The sequence below is a fragment of the Camellia sinensis genome, chromosome 7, assembly GCF_055761805.1.
Source record: "Camellia sinensis isolate YWXY chromosome 7, ASM5576180v1, whole genome shotgun sequence".
Taxonomy (NCBI): Eukaryota; Viridiplantae; Streptophyta; class Magnoliopsida; order Ericales; family Theaceae; genus Camellia; species Camellia sinensis.
The window spans coordinates 64,222,482-64,246,964 of NC_138967.1; the positions used below are offsets into that span (position 1 = coordinate 64,222,482).

Here is a 24,483-nt window from a genome sequence, read left to right on the forward strand (position 1 = left end):
AGTCCGGAAGTCCGGAGGCAAGGCTCGCAGCCGAGACTCTGAAACCTCAGAACGAGTACAATATGCACCATCACCGAGCGCTCAATCGGTGATGTCTGAGTCTTAAGGTCGGTCAAAAATGGGGTGTCTACAGAATGTCAATTGTAATAACCTCATTCTTGATAAATCCTAGCATACACTGTCAATTGACGTGCCATTTAGGCCATTTGGTACAATGAAAAACGTTTCTAAAAAATAAAATACAATGGCAGTGGCAATGGTAATGATTACGACGATGGAAACACGCCCAAGGAGAATTGCCTTCTAGAAGATGAAAAGTCATGAAAACATAGATAGAGTTGTGTCCATGAGTTGCCACCTGAGAATTTTTCCACATCTCATCTTCAAGTTTCTCTAGGAAAGAAAGCACATACCTTTCTGCAAGAATTTCCGACCATGTTTAGAATTTGAAGGGTAAACTTTTTACTTATTCTCAAAGTAGAATGCACTCTTTAATTGTCGTTAGCAGCCATTCTTCGATAAAGTTTCATACAAACAATATTACAGCAAAACATGCTTTCATCCAAATACTAAAGCAGGACTCACTTTGCAAACCTCGGTATTAAAGCCACAATCCATTAAAAACAACAGCCAAGCTCTTTGTTATTAAGAGAGTCGATCCCTAGGGCCTTTAACTTCAACAAGCTTGGCTTCACCACTATAATCACCATGGAAGCGCCATAACAATAAATCAGGCATTCCACTAGACCAGCTCTGGTAACCTTGAGCCAAGTGCCGGCAGATTGAGGCCAAACAAGGGCCACCAATGCATGTCACAGCCGTTCGAAGCTCAGATAGTGAATGTCGGTCCCAATTAACTCCGTGACAAGCTGTTCCTAAATGTGATTCCCATGATGTAATAAGGATCTCTTTAGCCATTCCATCATAGATTTTTTCAAGTAGTGGTTCTAGGAGACTCTTTCTTGCTTCATAAAACCCATCAGTATCCAAATCTAAAGAGGCGGTCTACAAAATGAATGGCCCTAGCTTGAAAATGAAGTAATAGAAGAATCTTTGGAGAAGGAGTACGTAAATTGGATATATGTATAGAGAGAGGAGGGAGAACAAAAAAAAAATAGAGAATACATTACTTGTCAACTTTTCAAGGGGAGAATGATGTAAAGCCGTAGGTGTTGTTGAATGACATGCATATTTTCATTTCATACTTAAATGCTTAGTGTTAAATTGATTAAACATCCTTAGATGAATTTTTGAGACATGGTTTAGAAATATTGTTCTTTAAATATCATGCACCCAAGGGCGGAACCAAGATTGTAGTATTGGGGGGGGGGACCAAAAGTAAGGTATAATAAAGTCTAATCGGTCGGATCAAGTCCAATTTAGACGACTAAAATCAACAAATCAATATTAAAACTAAGCTGATAAATAATTTTAAAAAATGTATTCCACGAACTTAAATTTCAATGATTTACCACTAGAAAAATGCAAATGAGGCAATGATTTACCTCATTTAAAATGCAATGATTTACCAACTCAAGGATCAGTATTGGGGATGAGAGGCTCACAAAATTTTGGCTGGATCTGTGGCTTGGTAGCGACTATTTCAAAAATTTATTTCCTCGACTATTCTCTGTGTCTATGCATAAAGGGGAATCACTGGCAGTGGTTAAGAGTAGGAGTACTGATAATGAGGACTGGGAGTTAGTTTTTAGAAGAGTTTTGTTCCAATGGGAATTGGATGACCTGAGGAGGTTGAAGGAGCTGTTGCGCACTGCTCCAGAGCTTAGGAATGGTGTGGTTGATGGGTTATTTTGGACTGCTGATAAGTCGGGAATTTTCACTGTTGACTCTGTCTATAAGTGGTGTGAGTTATCCCCTACTCTGCCTACAAATTTGGGGGATCTCATATGGAGGAATGTTGCCCTCCGAAAGTGCAATTTCTTGGGTGGTTAGTATGGAAAGGGAGGATTAAGACTACTAGTTATTTGCAAAGGATTGGAGCAATCAGTGCTAATTCTGATGCTAGTTGTAAATTCTGCGGGAATGAATTAGAGACTGCCACTCATGTGCTACTGTGCTCTCCGTTTAGTTGGCGAGTGTAGACACCCCATTTTTGACCGTCCTCAAGACTTGGACGTCACCATTGGAACACTTGGTGATTACCCTTGTTTGTGTTCGTTTGGAGTTCCCGGAGGTCTCGGCTACGTGTAGACGTCCCCGAACGCCCCGGGAGGAACGAGCTCCCGTTCCGTTCATTTTGGGGTCACTACAGCTCAGGACTCTCAAATTTGTCACGGTTCTAAGTCTGAACCAAAGAGTCCAAATCCAGCAAATCGTTTTGAGAAAACTGATTTTTGAAAGAAGTGCCAAACATGGACTGCTTTGCCAGATACAGAGTCGCCACCTAAATGTTTTTAAAATGGGAAATTTAGGAAACCCTGACTCGGTGCCAAAGGCCACGTGTCCGTCATCACCAAAGTTGCCTCGGCTCGGGAACTTGGGTACGATTGGGGAATGTCACTTCGTGAGCACCCCCGTTCGCCCGGTCAAAGACCGGCCTCTACTAACCATGATATCTATTTTTGAAAACATTGTGTGTTCTTATTCCGGTTATTAGCCTAGGTTACTATGTGATGCACACAGCATATAAGTATAGACTGGGTCGCCCGAATTGGAACAAAACATTTCATGTTTATTTATTTGAAATATGGTTTGCTACTCGCAAGGAGGCTTAAAACATTTGATGATTTATTCCAATTTAAGTAACCCAACCTTCACCCACAGTCATTCAGGCAGTTATATCACATAAGCAATTAGCCTCATGGTAAGCATGCTATCATGGCATTCACTCACACGCATGCAAGGATGCTAAAGCATAAAGCTTACCGAGTACTCCAAGCCAAAACAAAAGCTAATTAGAAATCCATGCATGGATCCTAAGTATACAGAAATGCCTAATGCAACACATACAAAAATGCAACTATAGCAGGATCGGCTATTCTAAACATGGCATATGGAATGCTATAGCTAACATGTATTCAACTTGGAATTGAAAATACAATGCAGTTAGTATGATGCGCCGAGTCCGGTGCATGCAATACGGATGAATGAATGCAAACATGCTGTCATACTGTATGCTAATTGAAACATGCCCTAATCTAACCATCAAAAGCGGATAAATAAAAGGGAGAAAGACGTGGGGTTGGAAGACATACAACACACACACACACACTTATTACAGTTATGCCCTCGCGCAGAGGGTCCGAATAAATAATACAGTCCCGAATAAAAGAATATTACAATCCGAATAATATACAAATTCCTAATTAATTAACAAATTAAATAAGAAAATAAATAAAACTGGCATGCAAGCCAGGGACTGCCTTGCATCTGATGGATGATGCATGTCCGGGTTGTCTTGCGCGGAAATCTACCGGGATGCCCCAATTAGCCTCTGTTTACACCTTTTCTTGAAACGCGTGCCAAGTCCCGAAAAGTTGCTGATTCTTCATTTTGCTGCAACAGAGAGCAGGAAAGGGGCATAGCAATGTATTTTCACAAATATATGCATGCCTCGATCCTCGTGCCACCAATCACGCATACCGAGGCATGATGGCCGAGGAGTCGAATTGCACAACTCAATATAGAATGAATGCACATGAAAACACAACAAGACCTAACTCCATCATGGATGATCCGGAGTGTCGGTGACTGGGGAATTGAGACGCATTCCGTCACTCGGAGTACGAAATGCACCTTGTTTCCCGTGCCCGGGCTAACTCCTATTCCGAACACGATGCAATATGCATGACATGCATGAAATGCAACTAAGATACAATCCTAACATACACAATGCTATGAAAATGAGATGCCTCGAAATGCGTGCACACAGGCATGCAAACCGAGAAAATGACAGAATGCGATCTAAGATACAACCTAGTATGCACTATGCTGTAAAAATGAGATGCCTCGAAATGCGTGCACACGGGCACGCAAACTGAGAAAATGACATACGCAATGCAAATGACATGGAAATAGGATATGGGCTTACACTAACATGAGAGAGCCTCAGCCACACTCACATAAGAGGCCGATGAATGAAAATGAAGTGCCTCGAAATGCGTGCACACGTGTGCACGCAAATCGAGGTAATGGCATACGCAATGCAATATGGCTAAAATGGCATATAGAATGCAACATGGACTTATAGTAACATGAGAGAGCCTCAGCCACACTCACATAAGAGGCCGATGAATGAAAATGAAGTGCCTCGAAATGCGTGCACACGTGTGCACGCAAATCGAGGTAATGGCATACGCAATGCAATATGGCTAAAATGGCATATATAATGCAACATGGACTTATACTAACATGAGAGAGCCTCAGCCACACTCACATAAGAGGCCGATAGATGAAAATGAAGTGCCTCGAAATGCGTGCACACGGGCACGCAAACTGAGGTAATCGCATACGCAATTCAATAGCATGGAAATGATATGAAAACATGTTAATGGATTTTCAGCAATGAAATGTGGGGGAAAACAGCCCCGAAATGAGGCGAAAACACACCCGATGCATGGAATCTCTCCCGAAATGCAAAATTAGGCACATAGAATGAACTACAGCTATACAAAGCATGCATAATTGGTACATGGAATTAAAAGACAGAAGCAAGGAAGCCCCAAAATAAGCATTTTACCAGTACAAATCATGGCCAAACAGCAAGCAAAGATAGGGCAACAATGGCATGCAAAAATGGCCCTAAACATGAGATTATGAAGCAACTCACAGCTGCTAACTCCAAATAGGTTAGGGCCCTTCAACAACATTGAATAGGGGCCAAAAATAAGCCACTTTACAGAACTGTAAAAACCATAAAAACAAACATAGATATGGCTAAGCTCTTATGCAAGAAAAAGGGCCAAAAGGTGGCCAAAGAGGCAAGTGGCATATGCAAAGCCCAAACTAAAAAATTCCCTTCTACAACATTGAAGAGGGACCAAAAATATACATATTTAAAGAACTGTAAAAACCCCAAAACAGTATACAAACATGTTAGAAATGCAATGCAAAATGAGGCTCAAAAGTGGCTATAACACAAAGTATACAAAATATTCATCAAACAGCCAAAGACCCTTAATAAAACATGAAGAATGGGCCAAAATAAGACTATTTTTAGTACTGTAAAAAGGCTGAAAACCGAATCATGATAGGCTGCCAAAACATGCAAAAATGGGGACCAAAGAGGGAATATAAAGGCAAGTGTAGCATGGAGGTCCCAAACAGTATTGAGCCCTTCTTCCATGTTGAAGAGGGACTCAAAATAAGCCTGTTTTTAGTTCTGTAAAACGCCCAAAAATGAAAGCATAATGGGCTGCCAAAGCATGCAAGAAAAGGGGACCAAAGAGGGATATAACATGAAGTAGCATATGGAGGTCCCAAACCATGAAAGGCCCTTAATAAAACATGAAGAATGGACCAAAATAAGACTATTTTTAGTACTGTAAAAATACTAAAAACCGAAGCATAATAGGCTGCCAAAGCATGCAAGAAAATAGCATTTAAGGAAGACATTGAAGCAAGTGCAAGATGGGGGGCTCAAACAGGGTTGAGCCCTTAATAAAAAGTTAAAAAGAGCTCAAAAGAAGGCCACTTTCAGTTATGGCCGGAGCTCAAAGCAAAAAGCATATATGGCTAAGAAATGTTGCAAAAATAAGCTTAAAAAATGGGAAATGGCAACTCACCCTTGTAGACCACTCTTTGGTTGCTCCTTGGACCAAGTTGCAGCACCTTTAGCCTCTAAGAAGCCCTCCTTGCTGCTGGAAATGGAGTGGTGGTGGTGGTTCTTGGTGTTGATGAAGAAATGAGGTGTAGAACTTGGATGTTTTTGAGAAAATGAGAGAGATAGAGGGAGATTTGGATGCAAGACTTGAAGACAATTTTTCTAACCCCTCATGCAAAGGCTTGCAGCTGGTTATAAGGAACAAAAAAAGGGTGTAAAGGTGGGGAAATGGTGGGGGAAAAGGAGGTAAGTTTTCCACCAAAAAAATATCCCCCGGATACAGATATTTTCTGGGGGATAAAGCTATACAGCTGTAAAGTGTGATTTGTGAGGATCATGGCCGGCTGGTTTTTGGACTTGAAGGTGGCCGGCCGGCCACCACCCCTAGCCGGCCGGCTAGGGGTCAAAAGGGTCAAGTTGAATTAATGGCCGGCCACCACTTAGGGTCCTCCCATGTGTGTGCAACACAACCCTATGGTTCAAAAATTGGCAATTATAAAACAGGAGGGACAACAAGCCATTTTTAGGGGGGGTCAAAAGGGTCAGGTGACATTAGTGGCCGGCCACCAACTTTTAGGATCCTCCCAAGTGTGTACATCACAAATATGTGGTTCAAAGTTCAAGAAAGTGGCCCAAGGGTGTTCAACATTGGCTCGGAAGGAGGGGTTCAAAAGGGTCAAATGGAATTAGTGGCCGCCCACCAACTTTTAGGGTCCTCCCATGTGTGTACATCACAAGTATGTGGTTTAAAGTTCAAGAAAGTGGCTTCAGGTTGTTCAACATCAGCTCGGAAGTGAGAAAAAACGAGCGTCGGAGGGCGCCGGAGGAGCAAAAACTAGTTGTTGAAACAATTGCTGGCCTCCCACCCTTCTACGGCCTTCCCGGTGATAAAACAAAGGTACCTGCCAAAAATGAACAAAAACTGATGCAAAACGAATGCTCGGGGGCCAGAATGCGCAGTTCGAGGCCCCGAAAATTGCCTATTAAGCACCGAAAGTGGCATTCGGCCACGAAGTGGGTTTTTCAGACCCCAGTGTCTCTCAAAAGGGAGTAGAAAGGAAGTATGCCAAAAATCAGAACAAACGGAAATGGTTAGGCGGTCCCGAACCGAGGCACACGGCCAACGGTCCCGAAAAACTGGAAACTGGACTCCGAAATGGGCAAAATGGCCTGCGGCCACAAAATGTAGCCCACGGCCACTGAGAGATGGTCTACGGGACCTCTCCCTCCCCTTAGGAAAAGAAACAGAGAAAACCGAGTCTGGTTCACAAACCGAGACAAGGCATAGAAGAGGGTTCGGAAATCCGGAGGCAGGGCTCACGGCCGCGACTCTGAAACTTCTGAACGAGCACATTATGCAACATCACCAAGCGCTCAATTGGTGACGTCTGAGTCTTAAGGTCGGTCAAAAATGGGGTGTCTACACTACGCGCCTTGCCTCAGGATCTCCGAACTCGACCGTTTAGTGTCTGGTTTTGCACCAAACACTTGTGTTTTGCCTTGGAGGGGCAGGGAATGCCTTGTGAGGCATCCCCACACACCACCGGCCATAGCCACAGGCCACCGACTGTGTTGTGTTTCCGTCGGCAATCTATTTTGCCGGTTGGCACTATTTGTTGCCGGTCGGCACTATTTTTTGTCAAAATGGCAATTTTGAGTAGCCGACCACTGTTCATCTACTTTATGTAGATATTTTGTGCCAGCTATGATAGCTGGCACCAACTCTGCTTCCCTCCATACACGTGTATGGAGGAATTTCCCTCTAAGCAAGCTTGTTGTGTAAGCTTTGCAAGAGGGACTTCTATAAGAGGAGAGGTCTTCTTCTTGTTCTACGTTAGAAACTTGGAAGGCAAAACCAGAGCTTATACATATAGATACACCCTCTCTCTATATTTCCCTCTCTCTCCTCCCTTGTGTGTGTTTCTTGGCCTAAAAGTGTGATTTTACCTTACTTTTGCACTAATACACACACTATTACACCTTGCTCCGAGATTGAGGGACTTAGAGGGTTGATTCTTGAGTTTTTGAGTTGTTTTTGATCAAAAGAAAAGGGTTGCATTGGCTGTTCTTGAAGTGTGCTTCAAGGGTGAGCATTTTACTTTAGTTTCTCCAAACTTGCACTAGTCTTTTACCTATCTTGCTTGCTGATTTAGTTTTTGTGCATAACATAAAAAAGGCTTATATTTTCATGCTTAAGAACTTTCATTAAGGGTCTTTTGTGGTTTGAGTTCAAACTCACCCTCTTAGGCTTTATTTGGCCTCTTTTGTTGCCTCCTTGGTAAGGCCTTGTTTGCTTAAGTGTTTTGGTCTTTTCACCACTGAAAACCAGTGGATTTTCAGTGGTGAGGAAGGTGGTTGGAAGTCTTGCATAGGGGAGGGACACCCCTCTCCCTTCATTGTCTTATTTCCTTGCATTTTGGCTTAAAGGGTAACATGCATGCTTGATTGGTTTTGGCCCTTTTTTCAGAGGTTTTTGGGTGTTTTTAGGTCATATGTAATCTCTGTTTTTGGTCGGATTTAGGCCCCTTTGCATGCTTAACATACTTGCTTCACATCCCCCTAGTTGGCCTAGAAATGCATCTTGTGTTTAGGCCATGATTCTTGCATGTGTTGGCTTAGTTCCATGAAGGTGTTGGCATTATTTTACCATGTTTAAGGTCTGTTGGCCATTTATTTCAGTCATACTTGCCTTGTTTGGTGTCACCTCTTTGTGTTTTGGCTTGTAATCTTTGAGCATATTGACCTCTAGCATGCGTAGCTGTGACCATCCTCACGATTTGGCATCATTTAGGACCATATTTCAGTCCATAAATCATGTTTATATGTATGCATGTGTGACCTCTTTCATGCCTTGAGGGTGTGCCCTCTTATGCCTAGAAATGAGCTTCGGTGCATACATCTCTTTCGGGCCACTTTAGCTGCCATATTAATGGGTTTTGGAGTCCATTTTTGCATGTTAAATTTCTGTTTTGGCTTGTCCAATTCATGCCATGAGTGGTCATGTTGGTGGGAGTGAAGTGCCCCCTTTTTGTGCCTTAACCTTGGGACCATTGGCTTGCTTGTTGGCATGAGTATTTGTCCACCCTTTTAGGCACTTTTGGCCACTGTTTTGGGATGGATCAAGGTCTGCCCCTTTATGGTTTAAAGGCCCTCTTGCATGCTTGTCTTATGACCATTGCATAATTGCCTCATCAAGTGTTGTATTGTGTTGATCCTATTGCTTAGATTGTCCATATTCGCATCGCATTTGCATCTTGTGTGCCTAGCATTGCATACTTGTCATATTAGTTGCATGGCACTTGGCATGCTTTGCATTTTAATCCCATGTTGTATCTTTGAGGCATTGTTTGCATAACATGCATTGCATTACTTGGTTTGGGGTGTCAAACCAAGTATAAGGGTCAAGGAGCATTCATACTATAAGTGATGTAATGCGCCTTGACTCTCGGTCACCGGGGCCCTTGACTTCGGTATGATAGGGTCTTGGTCCTCATTTGTGTGATTACATGCATTTTTACATCAAGTGGCAAGCTTGATCTCTTGGGCTATCATGCACCATTGATGGCTCGAGGATCGAGGGCCATGCTTTCCTGAGTTCAAAGCGTGATGGGAAACATGACTGTGCTCACATGTGCCTGAAATCCCATGCCATATACTGTCTATCTTCTGTTGCTGTCAAAACTGGCCTCTGCAGGAATCTTCTGCCGACCGGCAGAATTCAATGCCGACCGGCATTGTATGAATGGCCGATAATTCCAACAGCAGCCGATGGAAATTACATTTGGCCGGTGGGAATTTCCTCCAGCCGGTGGTATTCTGTAGCATGCAGGGAACCTGTCCTAGGACTTTGGCAATTTTCAGAGAGACAGGGCAGTATAAACAGAGGCGGCAGTGGTATGGTACGGGCTTTTCGGGCGAGCCAGATTTCGAGCATGCATCATTCGCGTATCCCGAGGCAGAAGCTGTGGCCACCTTTCTCCTTTTTTGCATTCTTTCTATTAATTAATTAGAAATTCTGTAATAGTTAATGTATTTGTTATCCGGACTGTAATATTTATTTTTACCCTCTGAGTGAGGGCAATTGTGTAATAAGTGTGCGTGAGTGGGTGTATGTCTTCCAACCCCACGTCTTTCTTCCCTTTTATTTACTCGCTTTTGATAGTAGATTAGGGCATCTTTAAAATTAGCATACCTTATGCAATGTATGCGTGCATTCATACATTTGCCTTGCATGCACCAGGCTCGGCACATCATTCTAACTGCATTTGTACTTCAATTTCAAATTGAATACGTGATAGTTGTAGCATTTCACATGCCATGCTTAGGTTAGCCGAGCCTATCTAATTGCATCCTGTATGTGCTGCATTAGTCAATTTAACATGAACTAGGATCACGCATGTTTGCTAACTAGTTTATTGTTTTGGCTTGGAGTACGATGTAAGTATTTTATGCTTTAGCATCTCGCATGCGTGTGAATGTCAACATGACAGTATGCTTACCATGTGGCTAGATGCTTATATGATAAACTGTTTGAATGCCTGCGGATGAAGGTTGGATTGTTTGAGTTGGAAAAACTCGTTGAAATCTGTATTTTAGCCTACTTGCGAGTAGCAAATTCCAAAACATTTTCCAAAACAAGCGGATATGCAATGTTTCTTTCCAAATTAGGCAATCTAGTCTATACTTATTTGTTGTGCGCATAACATAGTAATTCTAGGCTAACAAATGGAATAAGAACACATAATGTTTTCAAAAACGGATATCACGGTTAGTAGAGGCCGATCTTCGGATCGGGCGAGAGGGGGTGCTCATAGCTGACCTTCCCCAATCGTACCCTAGCTCCCGAGCCGAGACAACTCCAGTGATGACAGACATGTGGCCATCGGCACCGAGTCAGGGTTTCCTAAATTCCCCCATTTTAAAATATTTAGGTGGCGACTCTGTATCTGGCAAAGCAGTCCATGTTTGGCACTTCTTTTTCAAAAAATCTGTTTCTCAAAACAATTTTCCAGATTTGGACTCTTTGGTTCAAGATTAAGAACCGTGACACAAATCGAGTCCGAACTGTAGCGGGGTCCCTCGCGGACGTGCTACAGTTTCTGGCGACTCTACTGGGGACTTAGAGAGCTTGACTCGAACTCGTGATATCCTATTTTGATTTCATTTATGTGTCTCTTTGCATTGCATTTGCATTGGTGCGCCTAGGACACAGTGTTTGCTGTCTGCCATTCCTGAACAGTTTGCCAAAGGCTTGTCTTGTCAAGACATGACCATAAGGCTGACCGGTTATGGGCTCTGACAGTATGGGGACACAAACCCCGGTTTTACCGGGGCACCCTTTTCGACCATTCGACCTAGTGCATATTCGGATCCATAGTGACCATTCCAAGTTAGGACAGGCTGCTTACCCGATGTTAGGTTGTTTGAAAACTGCTGCGTGCATAGTGAAACCCTAGCTCCTGACAAAATAGGATAGGGAAACCCTACCCCAACATATGGGTGTTTTGGCTCTGTTTACTTGCTATGTGCTTTTAGAGTGTTGCTCTATAGGAACGTGCATATCAGTTTGCAAGATTGAGTATTAGACCTGAGGGCATTGGTATCAGTTTATGAGAATCAGTTATTTGCGGGTATCAGGTTCAGTTTTGGGAACAGTGATTTTGGGGAAACAGTGATCAGTATCGAGGAACAGTGTGTTCGGCTTACCAACTGTGTATTATGGATACCCAACTGTGCGTTGTGTGTGTTTATTTTATGTCGTTACGCTGTCCGGTTGTTAGTTTATTTACTGCTTTATTTATCTTTTTGCTAGGTAGTTTAGCATCATTGCTTCCAACCCGGTAGATATTCGCCAAGCACTCTGGATTAGAGGTCGTCGGCTCCATCGATCTGAGGATTTGGTAGACGGACAACCAGTGTACCACTCTCTACCCCCGGTTACCAGACGGAGGACAACTAGGCAGAGGGCATCAGTTCAACAGTCAGTACAGAGGGCCTTATCTACCCCACCTGTGTACAGTAGGGATCAGGATCCTGTTTCACCCGCAGAAAGGGAACATATACCGACAATTCAGTCAGAACAGAACAGCATGGCTAGTTTAGAAGAGATGGTGCGCCAACTCCAAGAAAGCATGAAAGTGATGCAGCAGGATGCTGCCAGACAGGCTGAATTCGCCAAACAACAAGCCACAATTATGAATGAGCAAGCGGAATTAATCGTAAGATTGCAGCAGCAAACTGGAGCATCTGCTTCACAGCAAGTCCCTCCCCCACTAAGCGTTCCGATACCCGAAGAGACGCCAAATGCCCGGAATGTCCAAGAAGATATGGACATCCCAACGGGGCCGGCTCCACCCCCGATTCTGCCTCAACTATCCAAGGCACCCACTCTTATCAATCATTCGGATTCTCCTTTCGAGTCCGAGGTGGACCCCGTGGCATTAAAAATGCGCAAGCTTGAAAAGCTGTTCAAGAAATTTCAAGGTGTGAAGTCCATTCTGGACATTGGAGACGGATACACTGACGCAGCCGTGACGCTGCCAGATCGGTTTAAGATGCCACAAATTGATCGTTTTGACGGATCTGGGGATCCCATGGTGCACCTGCGACTATTTTCAGACGTCCTACGGCCAATGGGCCTCACTAGACTGCAGAAGCTGTCTTTATTTGGCCGGACCCTGTCGGGTGTAGCGGCCACATGGTATGCCAAATTGGAGGATGACGTCAAGAGAAGTTGGGACGAGATGGCTGAGGCCTTCATCCTGCAGTATTCATACAATACACAAATCGAGATCACGACCCGGGATCTCGAGGCAACGAGGCAATAACCCAAGGAGAGCTTCTCAGAATTCGTAACCAGATGGCGGGCTAAGGCTTCGATGATGACCTTAAGACCCACGGACAAAGACCAGATTCGGATGATTGTGCGCAATCTTCAGCCGAAGCTAATGCAAATGATGATCGTACTCCCCTTCCCTACCTTTTCTGATCTGCATGAAATGGGGGTGCAGATCGAGGATGCCTTAAAACAAGGCTTGATTGATAATGACCGGGAGCAACCCCGCAGAACTTTCATTCGTAATACTAATGCAGGCCCGAGTGGCGCTACAACTACTAGGACCTCCGAAGTGAGTATGGTCACCACCAACCCTTCCCCGAGAACTATGGCAGCCACACCATTCTCTGGTGCGTCCGGAAGCAACCCACAAACAGCCAAATACCCTCCCAAAAATACCAGAACCTTCGCTCCGCTTTATATGCCCCTGTCTAAAGCTTTGGGGGTTTTGATCAGAAAAGGGCATCTGAAGCCCCTAGAGCCGCGGCCCTTACCGGAAAGACTCCCCGCTGCCCACAATCCAGCCAAGTATTGTGCATTTCACCAGCAGCACGGTCACGACACCGACCTGTGCTTTCGATTACGTCATGAGATTCAAGATCTCATTGATAACGGGGTGATCTTACCTCCTGAGAAACCCAATGTTACTACAAATCCTCTCCCCACACATAACCAAGCTCCACTACCCAAAATAATCAAATTCATTCATACTGGGGTCGTGTCCTACGATCCTAGTATCTATATCACACCTTCCAACCTGCCTAAGCCAGAAGTTTTCCTTCCTGATTGCACCGATTTGTGCATGATGGACGTCTCCATAACCCAACCCAAGCCAGTGGTGGTGACCATCGAGAGCAGGAGAGAGAAGACTCCAAAGGAGAAGGGGGTTGTCGAGCCAGACTCTGAGGAGTCTGGGAGTGATGTTGAGTGACTACATTTCACCGATGGGCCAGAATAAACCAGATGTGGAATTTCCAGCAGGAGGAGAGCTGTGTGCAATCCAAGGGGACAGTCCAGGACATGGAACGGATGATTTGACAGCTGTGGAAGAGGATCTTGCCAAGTTCTAGTTTTACAGTAACCAAGATCCAGAAGACTCAGCCGTCAACTGGTTCGATTATGATGAATCGACAGAGGCCACGGGATGGTTGGACGATCAGCCAGATGTGGTAGGAGAGTTTCAGTTAGAGCAAGGCCCGGCAGGGGCAGGAATGTTAGTGACAGTCGGGAGGGTCGAAGAACAGAGTACATCGCTGGAGAGCGCCAGTGTCGAGAGTTTCGCTCGGGAGTGGAGCATTTTGAGTACAGGGATCATTGAACAATCTACTGCATTGACACAGTCAGAGCAGGAAAGATTCGAAGATTCTGAGAGGATCAGGAAGGCAAAAGCCCACGTGGGGGTTGAGACTGCCACAAGTATAGAAATGGAGAATGCTGCGAGCATAGGAATAGAAGGTACTGGAAGTATCGGAACAGTCATGCCAGAACCGGACAGGTGCCTGTCAGCTGCAGATGGCATGTGGTGGGAAGATGATGATCTATGTCTTGCCCACACGGACGAGGATTGGGGAGGTAACCAACCAGATGATACCTGGTATATCGGCGAAGTCGATCATATGACAAGGAGTGGACGGTACTTCAAGCCTCCACACCTAGATCAACCGGAGGCGTCTGGAAAAGATAAGGAGGCAGAGAAGCAAAAGGAAAAGCAACTCGAAGATGAGGCCGTATTGAGACAATTGAAGAAGATACAAGCAGACATCTCCATCTGGGGGCTGCTTATGGCTTCTCGAGTACATAGGCAGGCTGTCCTTTCAGCCATGGATAAAGCCAAGCTTTCTATAGACACCACGCCCGAACAGCTGGTGGGCCTAGTTTTTTCGGGAGGGACTACCCCGATGTTGACCTTTTCTGACAAAGAACTGCCACTTGAGGGTGCGAACCATAACAAGCCACTCTACATCTCTGTGGAGTGCAGAAATAAATGGATACCCGTGGTGCTTGTCGACACGGGGTCTGCCATCAACATCTGCCCAGCAAGGACAGCCTATGCGATCGGTTTGAAAATTGTGGATTTTGTGCCAACGGCCCAGGTGATTCGGGCGTATGACAACACAAGCCGGGAAGTAATGGGGATAGTTAAAATTCAAACAAAGGTTGGGCCGGGACAGCATTAGATAGATTTCCATGTCTTGGAGGCTCCTGTAACTTTCAACCTGCTTTTAGGACGGCCGTGGCTGCATCAGGCAAAGGCAGTCTCCTCCACCCTACATCAAGTGGTGAAATACCCCTATGGGAAGGGAGTAGCCATCGTTTTCAGAAATTCATCGATTCATCCGCCGCTAGAAGTATCCACGCCTGTTCTAGAAATTGAGCACGGTATGGAAGATGTGTTCATATCAGGTTTTACCTTGGCTGAGGCTCGGGTTGTACAGGATATCATGGCTGCTAGTGAAGGGGTATATGTCAGTGCTCAGGCAGTCTATCTCATGAACAAGCTCCAATACATCCCCGGAATGGGATTGGGCAAGAGCGGCTGGAAGGGCGTCGCAGTATTGGCCGAAGTGCCACACAACCCTCATACCTTTGGATTGGGTTATCTACCCACCAAAGAGGACTGGATAAGGAAAGGAAAGGAAATGGCCGGAAGAGCCAGAGCAAAGAAGGCTGGGAAGCCTTTCGAGTTGATGCATAGGCCCATTCAGGGTACCCTGAACGGACGCTTCGTTCGGGAGGGGGAGGACTTTCCGTTTTGTGGCTTCCCAGAACCATGGCTGAACACGGAGAAGAAGCGCATGCCAGGTTTTGAGATTTTCTTCGACCTGCAGCTACCTGAGAGTGACATCGCCGAAGGGCAAACAAATCTATCGGTTGAGGCTGAACAAAGTAAGGAAGTGCAGTCTGAGGACGCTGAAAATGAAATGGGGGCAGCACTGGCATGTCTGCTTTTAGATCCTCCGATCGAACAGAAGTGCTTGGGGGATAGCTCCTCGGTATCTATGATCAGGAACGAAACGGCTGCGAGCCTACCAGCAACTATTTTGGATGCATCCATCGCACCCTCTCTCGTCTGGCAATATGAAGAAGGATTTTTATCCAGCAGCACCGGGTCAGGTAGTGAGCCGGAATCTGATTCCACCGAGTCCTGTGAGTCGGAATCAGGTTCCAGCTCGACTGAGTCTGAGTCCGGTTTTCCTAGGGGTGATAACCCGGATGCCACAGTCCTGTCTAGGTCGTCATTTTCCTTCTCTTTTGAGTCTGTTGTAATAGAAGGATCAGACGGCTCGGAAGTATTTAATGAGAACGATGTGAATGTGGTTTCTGAGTATTTTTCTATGCCTTTGATTTATTGCTTAAATCAGGATTTTCAAAATTTTGATGAAAACGACGAGGAAGAAATTCCTCTGGTTTTGCAACGGTTAATTGATCAAGAGCAGGAAAGATTTGTTAAACCCTTAATGGATGAAATCACTACCGTGAATGTTGGTACTGAGAAGGACCCGCGGCTGGTCCAGATCGGGTCCACGTTGTCTTCAGAGGAACGCGAGCGCTTAGTCGCTTTATTAAAAGATTTCAAAGATGTTTTCGCGTGGTCCTACGAAGACATGCCTGGAATCGATCCTGAGATTGTACAGCATCGGATCCCTCTTGATCCCGAGGCCCGACCTGTCAAGAAGAAACTCAGAAGGATCCGCCCTGATTGGGCCATTAAGATCAAGGAAGATGTCACCAAGCAGATCGATCCAGGCTTCCTGCTGGTATCCGAATACCCGACTTGGTTGGCCAACATTGTTCCGGTGCCGAGGAAGGATGGCAGAATTCGGGTATGTGTAGACTTCAGAGATTTGAACAGGGCCAGTCCGAAGGACGACTTTCCCTTGCCGCACATTGATGAATTGGTAGATTTCACGGCAGGACACGCCTTGCTTTTGTTTATGGATGGCTTCTCAGGCTATAATCAGATAGTAATGGCACCCGAAGACCGGGAGAAGACTGCATTCACTACCCCGTGGGGTACATATTGCTACAGAGTGATGCCATTTGGGTTGAAGAACGCTGGAGCTACTTATCAACGGGCAGCAACCACGATATTGCATGATATGATCCATAAAGAGGTCGAGGTGTACGTGGACGACATGATTGTCAAGTCCAAAGAAAGAGAGGGCCACTACACCGCCTTACAAAAGTTCTTTCAAAGGATCAGAGAGTTTCGACTGCGGTTGAATCCCCAAAAGTGTACATTCGGTGTTACAGCGGGGAAAATGCTAGGGTTTCTGATTACACAAAGGGGCATCGAGGTCGACCCTTCCAAAATCAAGGCCATCTTGGAAATGCCACCACCAATGACTGAAAAGGAGGTGCGAGGCTTTCTAGGTAAAGTGCAATTCATAAGACGGTTTATCTCAAAATTAACCTTGACTTGTGAACCACTTTTTGGTCTCCTGAAGAAAGGAAAAAAGTTCCAATGGGACGGCCGATGTCAAGCAGCTTTTGAACAGATCAAAGAATATTTACAGAACCCGCCCGTGTTGTCACCACCAGAGCCGGGGAGGCCGTTGATATTGTACCTTTCAGTAACTGAGACTACCATGGGCTGCATGCTTGCACAAGAGTCAGAGAACAAAGTGGAGAGGGCCATCTACTATCTGAGCAAGAAGATGCTGGATTACGAGACCCGCTACACCCCGCTGGAGAAGGCTTGCTTGGCCTTGGTATGGGCTACCAGGAAGCTGCGGCACTACCTATTAGCTCACTCTGTAATGTTGGTTTCACGCTTGGATCCCATCAAATATCTTTTCGAGAAACCGGCACTTACGGGTAGGCTAGCTCGCTGGCTGCTGTTGCTTTCTGAATTTGATCTGAAGTATGTAACACGCAAGTCAGTAAAAGGAAGAGCAGTAGCAGAGTTCCTTGCCGACCACCCGGTTGAAGGGGATGAAGCGGTTGAGTACCTGTTCCCAGATGAAGCTATTCTGCACATCGAAGATGAAACTTGGACGATGTACTTTGACGGAGCGTCGAACCAATACGGGTATGGGATAGGAGTGTTGCTGATAGCGCCGGACGATTCCCGTATCCCTTCAGCATTCAAACTCCGGTTCAAAGTCTCGAACAATGAAGCAGAATATGAGGCATGTATTGCTGGCCTAGAAGCAGCCCTAGAACTAGGGGCAAGACGGTTGGACATTATTGGGGACTCGAACCTTGTTGTATCTCAAGCAAAAAGAGACTGGAAAGTCAAAGAGGAAAGGATGATAATTTACCACCAAACCTTGGATTTTTTAATTCCTCGATTTGAGAAACTGAATTTCACCCACCTAGTAAGAGAGAACAACAGGTTCGCAGATTCACTAGCAACTCTATCTTCCATGATAGACATCCCGTCCGGAGTCCGGATGCGTCCAGTCATTATTGATCAGAAGTTTGCGCCAGCGTACGAGTCAATTTCCGCCATAGATGAGGCTCAGGACGACAACCCCTGGTATTACGACATTTGGAACTTCTTGGAAAAGGAGGCGTATCCGCCAGGGGCAAATGCCAAGGATAAAAGGGCAATCAGAAGAATGGTTGTTCAGTTCATCATCTGCGGGGGTAAGCTGTACAAGAGAGGTCATCTGGGAATGCATAAACTCTGTGTAGAAGCTGAAGAATCGAAGCGCCTGATGGAGGCCATCCATGGAGGAGAGTGCGGTGCACACATGAATGGAGTAATGCTGGCCAGAAAGATTCTCAGACAGGGCTACTACTGGTCTACCATGGAAGAGGATTGTATCGGCTTTGTTCAGCGATGCCACAAATGCCAGATCCATGCAAACCGTATGAACATCCCGCCGTCAAAGCTGTACAACATGACGTCCCCATGGCCATTTTCCGTTTAGGGAATTGATGTGATCGGAGCTGTTACCCCGAAGGGATCGAATGGACATGAGTTTATCCTGGTAGCGATAGATTACTTTACGAAGTGGGTCGAGGCCCAATCATACGCGGTGTTGAAGGCGTCGCACGTCGCAAAGTTCATCAGAAACAACATCATCTGTCGCTACGGGGTGCGAAACGAGATTATTTCAGATAACGATTCCCACTTGAAGAAGGAAGTGATTGACTTGTTGGAGAAATATAACGTGGCTTTTCATAAGTCATCCACATACCGGCCGCAAACCAACGGAGCAGTTGAGGCCGCCAATAAGAACATCAAGCATATACTGCGGAAGATGGTGGAAACCTACCGCGATTGGCCAGATAAGTTGCCGTTTGCTCTGTGGGGCTACAGGACTTCAATTAGAACTTCTACCGGAGCGACTCCGTATTCATTAGTTTATGGAATGGAGGCCGTTCTACCTATCGAAATTGAGGTTCCGTCCTTACGGGTATTGGCTGAGTGTCAAATAGCCGAAGCAGATTGGCAGCAGAGTAGGTTTGAGGAACTCATGCTTTTTGACGAGAGAAGACTGAAAGCACTGTACCACGTTCAAAGTTATCAGCGCAGAATTGCCCGGGGTTTCAACAAGAAGGTTAAATCCAGGAATCTAAAGGAAGGGGATTTGGTGCTCAAGGACAACCGAGCTCCCATCCACGACCCAAGGGGCAAGTTCAGACCCAATTGGACCGGTCCCTACATCATCAAAGCTATCTGGTCAGGTGGAGCTGTGGTTCTGATGGACCTAGATGGCCTGGAATTTTCCCAACCGATCAACATGGACAAGTTGAAAAAATATTACCCTTGAGAGGCTCGCTAGGCCGAAAACCTGAAAGGGCGACCTAGGCAAAAGTTAGAGCACAAAAAATTAGAAAATATAAAAACTGAGCTCGCAAGGCTGAAAACCCGCAAAGGGCGGCTTTGGCAAAAGTTAGAGCGCAAAAGGAGAGTGAAAATACTCGAGTGAACCTAAGCCTGAACTACGTAAGGCTTGATTCCCATTTATGGGATACGTAGGCAACTTCATCTTGAAGTTCAGCCATAACACTTCCTCGATCAACTTTGTCCATTTGATCATCTCAGTCATCTTTGTCTATCAGCATCCATTGGAATCTCCAGTACAGTGCTACTCAGACTAGGGGCAACTTTCCGTTGCTGTGCAGTGCTGCGGTGCTCTTCAGACTAGGGGCAACTTTCCAGTTGCAGGGATCTGGGGTTGTGCATCTCAGTGACAGATCTTAGGCGTGTCCAGTTCTGATCCATATCGAAAATGATTTTGGGAAGTTTTAATAAAAGCCGACTTTGTTCAAATAATCTTTTTTATAACTTTGACCATTTTTGGACCAAAACGGAAAATTTTCAGTACCACAACCTTCAATTTCATTGATTTCAAAACAGAGTTCTCCTGCTCTTGCATACAATCGAAGTTGCTTTTATTACATTCATAAAGAAAACTTGAAAGTACTAATAAAGCAATAAATCTGGGGCATAGTTAAGTCAGGTGCTCCTGCGCCCCCTCCCAGAGCTAGTCGAAGCTTCTGACGCCAAGGTGGGCCCGACCTGTGCCTCCTCATTGAGCCAATCCAAGCACTCATCAGACAAAGTGCAACTGAAAGTAGGAGCGGGGGCCAGGAGTTCTCTCATCCTCCACGCGGTGGCCTGCCAAGCAAGCTGTGTGCCTCGGGCTGGGAATGCAGCAGGATACTCTATCCCCTCTGGCGGGCAGGTCTAATCATGGCCAAATTGACTTCGAATCCGGAACGAGAAGTAGAACACACAGTGAGTGAGACCAACCAATTGAATCCCAGTCTGCCGGGGCATATTGTAACTCATTGCCGGAAGGCTCAGCCAAGGGCACCGCCAAGCAATACGGTCTGCGGACAAGCAGCACATCCAAGCAAACCACCATCCCTCATCCAGGGCATTGACTAGATGGTGCCGGAAGAAGTACCCATGAGCTGAATATTCTAGGCAAGAGTCCACAACCTGCAGTTTGTCCATCAACCATACCTGGGGAGGGATGAAAAAATGAGAGAGCAAAGAATAGAGAGATGTACGAGGAGAGAAAAGCGAGAATAGGGTTTTGTGAGAAAAGACCGAGCTTGAGGGCTGAGTGATGTGAGCAATGCAAATGTGAGATTGGGTGGGAAACATTACCTGTAGTAGTAGTGAACTCCCTGCTAATCTGGTCGTCTCATGATGATAAAAGGCGTCTAAGCCCATTAACGTCGCAGCCAGAGTCATGGCAATACAACTCTTGCCCTCCTTCATGCCTTGGGCAACCTCAATCAGCCGGACACTAGACCCTCCAGAGCCTGAGACGAATAGAAAATGGGATAGGATGCACAAACAGAGGGCATGTCGCCGGAAGCCTTGCCAATGATGGTTGTTGCGATCACCAGCATCAGAACACCGATCGGTCAAACTTGAAATGTCCAGCATCCCGTCACAAATTAGAGACCGAGCGTCACGCATGCTGAGTCCACACATTCGCCCTAAGGATTGGGCATGGCCAAAATTAAGTTGGGGCAAGAGCTCCTCGTCGCGCTCGGACTCCATTAAGGCTCGAAAATCTTCAAAGGTAGGACATATCTCTTGCCCAGCAAAGCTAAAGACATGCGTCACCGGATTCCAAAACCTTGCCGCGGTGTGGAGAAACGGGAGGTGCAGTGGGGTACGAGCCAGAGTGAATAGTGCATTTATGCCGAAACCTCGGAAATTCAACTTTTCCGAGCCATCCAAGCTAGCAATCCAAGCTGTGAGATTTTGAGCAAGAAACTCTTCCATTAGAGCAAATCAGTGTGGAATTGAGAAAAACTATGAAGTTAGGGTCTTTTGTAGGAGATAAGGTTGGGTGGAGGACAGGTGTCAACATTCTGGTGATTCCCTCATTCATAGCCTGCTAGCCAAATATCCTGCCGACCGGCCATCATCTTTTGCCGACCGAACAAGTTTCTGGCCGATGGCCTTTGCCCTTGGCTGATGGGCTTTCTCCTGGTTCCTTGAGCTGTTTATGCTAGGGATTAGGGAACTCCACCACCACTGATCCCTCCCCGGGTGATCGATTCTTGCGTAGTCATACCTGTCTGCTTATCAGGTTATTGTACATTTGCTTATCGAGTTGTATTTCACTCTCTTTGAGTTTTTGATTTGTTTATCGAGTTGTACTCACACTTGTTTGGTCATATCATGCCTTTGTACATTTGCTTATTGAGTTGTAAGTCTGTTCACTGCCTGATTATTACGATGCGAATACTCGGTGTTCAAAATGAGTTCAATTTCGTTCACATTGTGGTGTGATACCTTGCGATGCGATGCATAGGAAGTTTACAAATACAACATCTTTTGAACAAAATGGTTGTTTCATTCCCGTCACGTGTTTTGCAAAATGTGTAATTTTGAGAAAGAATAAAACCTACCCGAGGCAGTGCAATGTGCTCAAACTACCAGTAAAAAGGAAAGTAAAACATAGAATGACAGGGTAGCCAAGTGTCGGAATGGATACCAGCAAAACTCCCCTTGCGGTCAACGCACCTTCCATGTCTTTGTTCGGGTCAACCACATAGTTTGGCACCTTCATTACTTGAGACCCTGCGGGGAAGTACGCTTTTGAAACATGGACCTTCGAGTTGACCTCAGGTCACAACTTCTGCCAATGATGCTCAATATGTACGAAGAACGTTCCTTCCCGTATCCTTTTCATGTCTTAAGGATTCCCACAAATCGCTTCAATTACGCTGTGTTACAGTGTTTTACATCCCTGCATTATGAATGATATGTCCTCACTCACATATGTTCAAGTTTCTGTTAAGTGCATTACCTGCGTAGACCGCATGTTTGTAATCAATTTCATTACTTGTGTAGTCCGCATGTTAATTACATTACCTGCGTAGACCGCATGTTTGTAATCAATTTCATTACTTGCGTAGACCGCATGTTAATTATATTACCTGCGTAGACCGCATGTTTGTAATCAATTTCATTACTTGCGTAGACCGCATGTTAATTACATTACCTGCGTAGACCGCATGTTTGTAATCAATTTCATTACTTGCGTAGACCGCATGTTAATTACATTACCTGCGTAGACCGCATGTTTGTAATCAATTTCATTACTTGCATAGACCGCATGTTAATTACATTACCTGCGTAGACTGTATATCTGTAATCAAATTCATTACTTGCGTAGACCGCATGTTAATTACATTACCTGCGTAGACCGCATGTTTGTGATCACTTACATTACTTGCGTAGACCGCATGTTTTGCCTGCGTAGACCGCATATTTGCTCACCTACATTACCTGCGTAGACCGCATGTATTGCTTGCGTAGACCGCATAATTGTTCAAATCCATTACCTGCGTAGACCGCATGTTTTGCTTGCATAGACCGCATGATTGTTCAATTTCATTACTTGCGTAGACCGCATGTTTTGCTTGCGTAGACCGCATGTTAATTACATTACTTGCGTAGACCGCATGTATTGCTTGCGTAAACTGCATAACTGTTCAATTCCATTACCTGCGTAGACCGCATGTTTTGCTTGCGTAGACCGCATGATTGTTAAATTCATTACCTGCGTAGACCGCATATTCTACTCGCGTAGACCGCATTCTTATGTCCAATTTCATTGCTTGCGTAGACTGCATGCTTATGATCAAATTCATTGCCTGCGTAGACCGCATACTCCACTTACACATCTGTACCATCACAGCATTGTTATGCCCCCTACTTGCTTTGCGTTGTCACGCATTTCGGGTACACTATTATGCATGTTGTTAACGATGTTGTACCTGTTAAGTTTGTTTTCTTTGCAGGTACGATATTGTATGTACGGTTCATTTGAGGCTGGTGCAACTAGACGAGCCGCACAGGTATTGTATCCTCCGAGTGAGACGTATTGAGAATTACATAATTCTCTTACATCCTTTCTGCATTTTAGTGTAGTTTGGTGTATGCTAGCTTAAAATTGTCGCATGTTATGCTTCGTTACAGCTTTCTTTGCATGATCATAAGTTATGTCCGGCTCTGTGCATTGTCTTGCATTTTGCCCCTGCCTCCGGGCGCATACCTTGTTTGTCTTGTATGTTTGTCTGAGTCTTCGGCCTTGTCAAAAATGGGTCTTCTCTGGGCTTTGACATTCACTCCCGTCATTGTTATGACTTCCGAGTTCTGTCAAAGAGGGGCAACTGTAGACACCCCATTTTTGACCGTCCTCAAGACTTGGACGTCACCATTGGAACACTTGGTGATTACCCTTGTTTGTGTTCGTTTGGAGTTCCCGGAGGTCTCGGCTACGCGCCTTGCCTCAGGATCTCCGAACTCGACTGTTTAGTGTCTGGTTTTGCACCAAACACTTGTGTTTTGCCTTGGAGGGGCAGGGAATGCCTTGTGAGGCATCCCCACACACCACCGGCCATAGCCACAGGCCACCGGCTGTGTTGTGTTTCCGTCGCCAATCTATTTTGCCGGTCGGCACTATTTTTTGTCAAAATGGCAATTTTGAGTAGCCGACCACTGTTCATCTACTTTATGTAGATATTTTGTGCCAGCTGTGATAGCTGGCACCAACTCTGTTTCCCTCCATACACGTGTATGGAGGGATTTCCCTCTAAGCAAGCTTGTTGTGTAAGCTTTGCAAGAGGGACTTCTATAAGAGGAGAGGTCTTCTCCTTGTTCTTGGTTAGAAACTTGGAAGGAAAAACCAGAGCTTATACATATAGATACACCCTCTCTCTATATTTCCCTCTCTCTCCTCCCTTGTGTGTGTTTCTTGGCCTAAAAGTGTGATTTTACCTTACTTTTGCACTAATACACACACTATTACACCTTGCTCCGAGATTGAGGGACTTGGAGGGTTGATTCTTGAGTTTTTGGGCTATTTTTGATCAAAAGAAGAGGGCTGCATTGGTTATTCTTGAAGTGTGCTTCGAGGGTTAGCATTTTACT

The 24,483-nt window shown here is 45.3% G+C and overlaps 1 protein-coding gene across 1 annotated transcript in view; it reads right to left on the reverse strand.

The window, feature by feature from the left end:
* Window positions 1-558: 558 nt before the first annotated feature.
* Window positions 559-24,483, reverse strand: part of LOC114296141 (fanconi-associated nuclease 1 homolog) — a 44,563-nt gene continuing 20,638 nt past the window's right edge. The window contains 1 exon segment of the mRNA XM_082880781.1: window positions 559-1,005. Within this exon segment, the coding sequence (XP_082736907.1) occupies window positions 559-1,005 (447 nt within the window).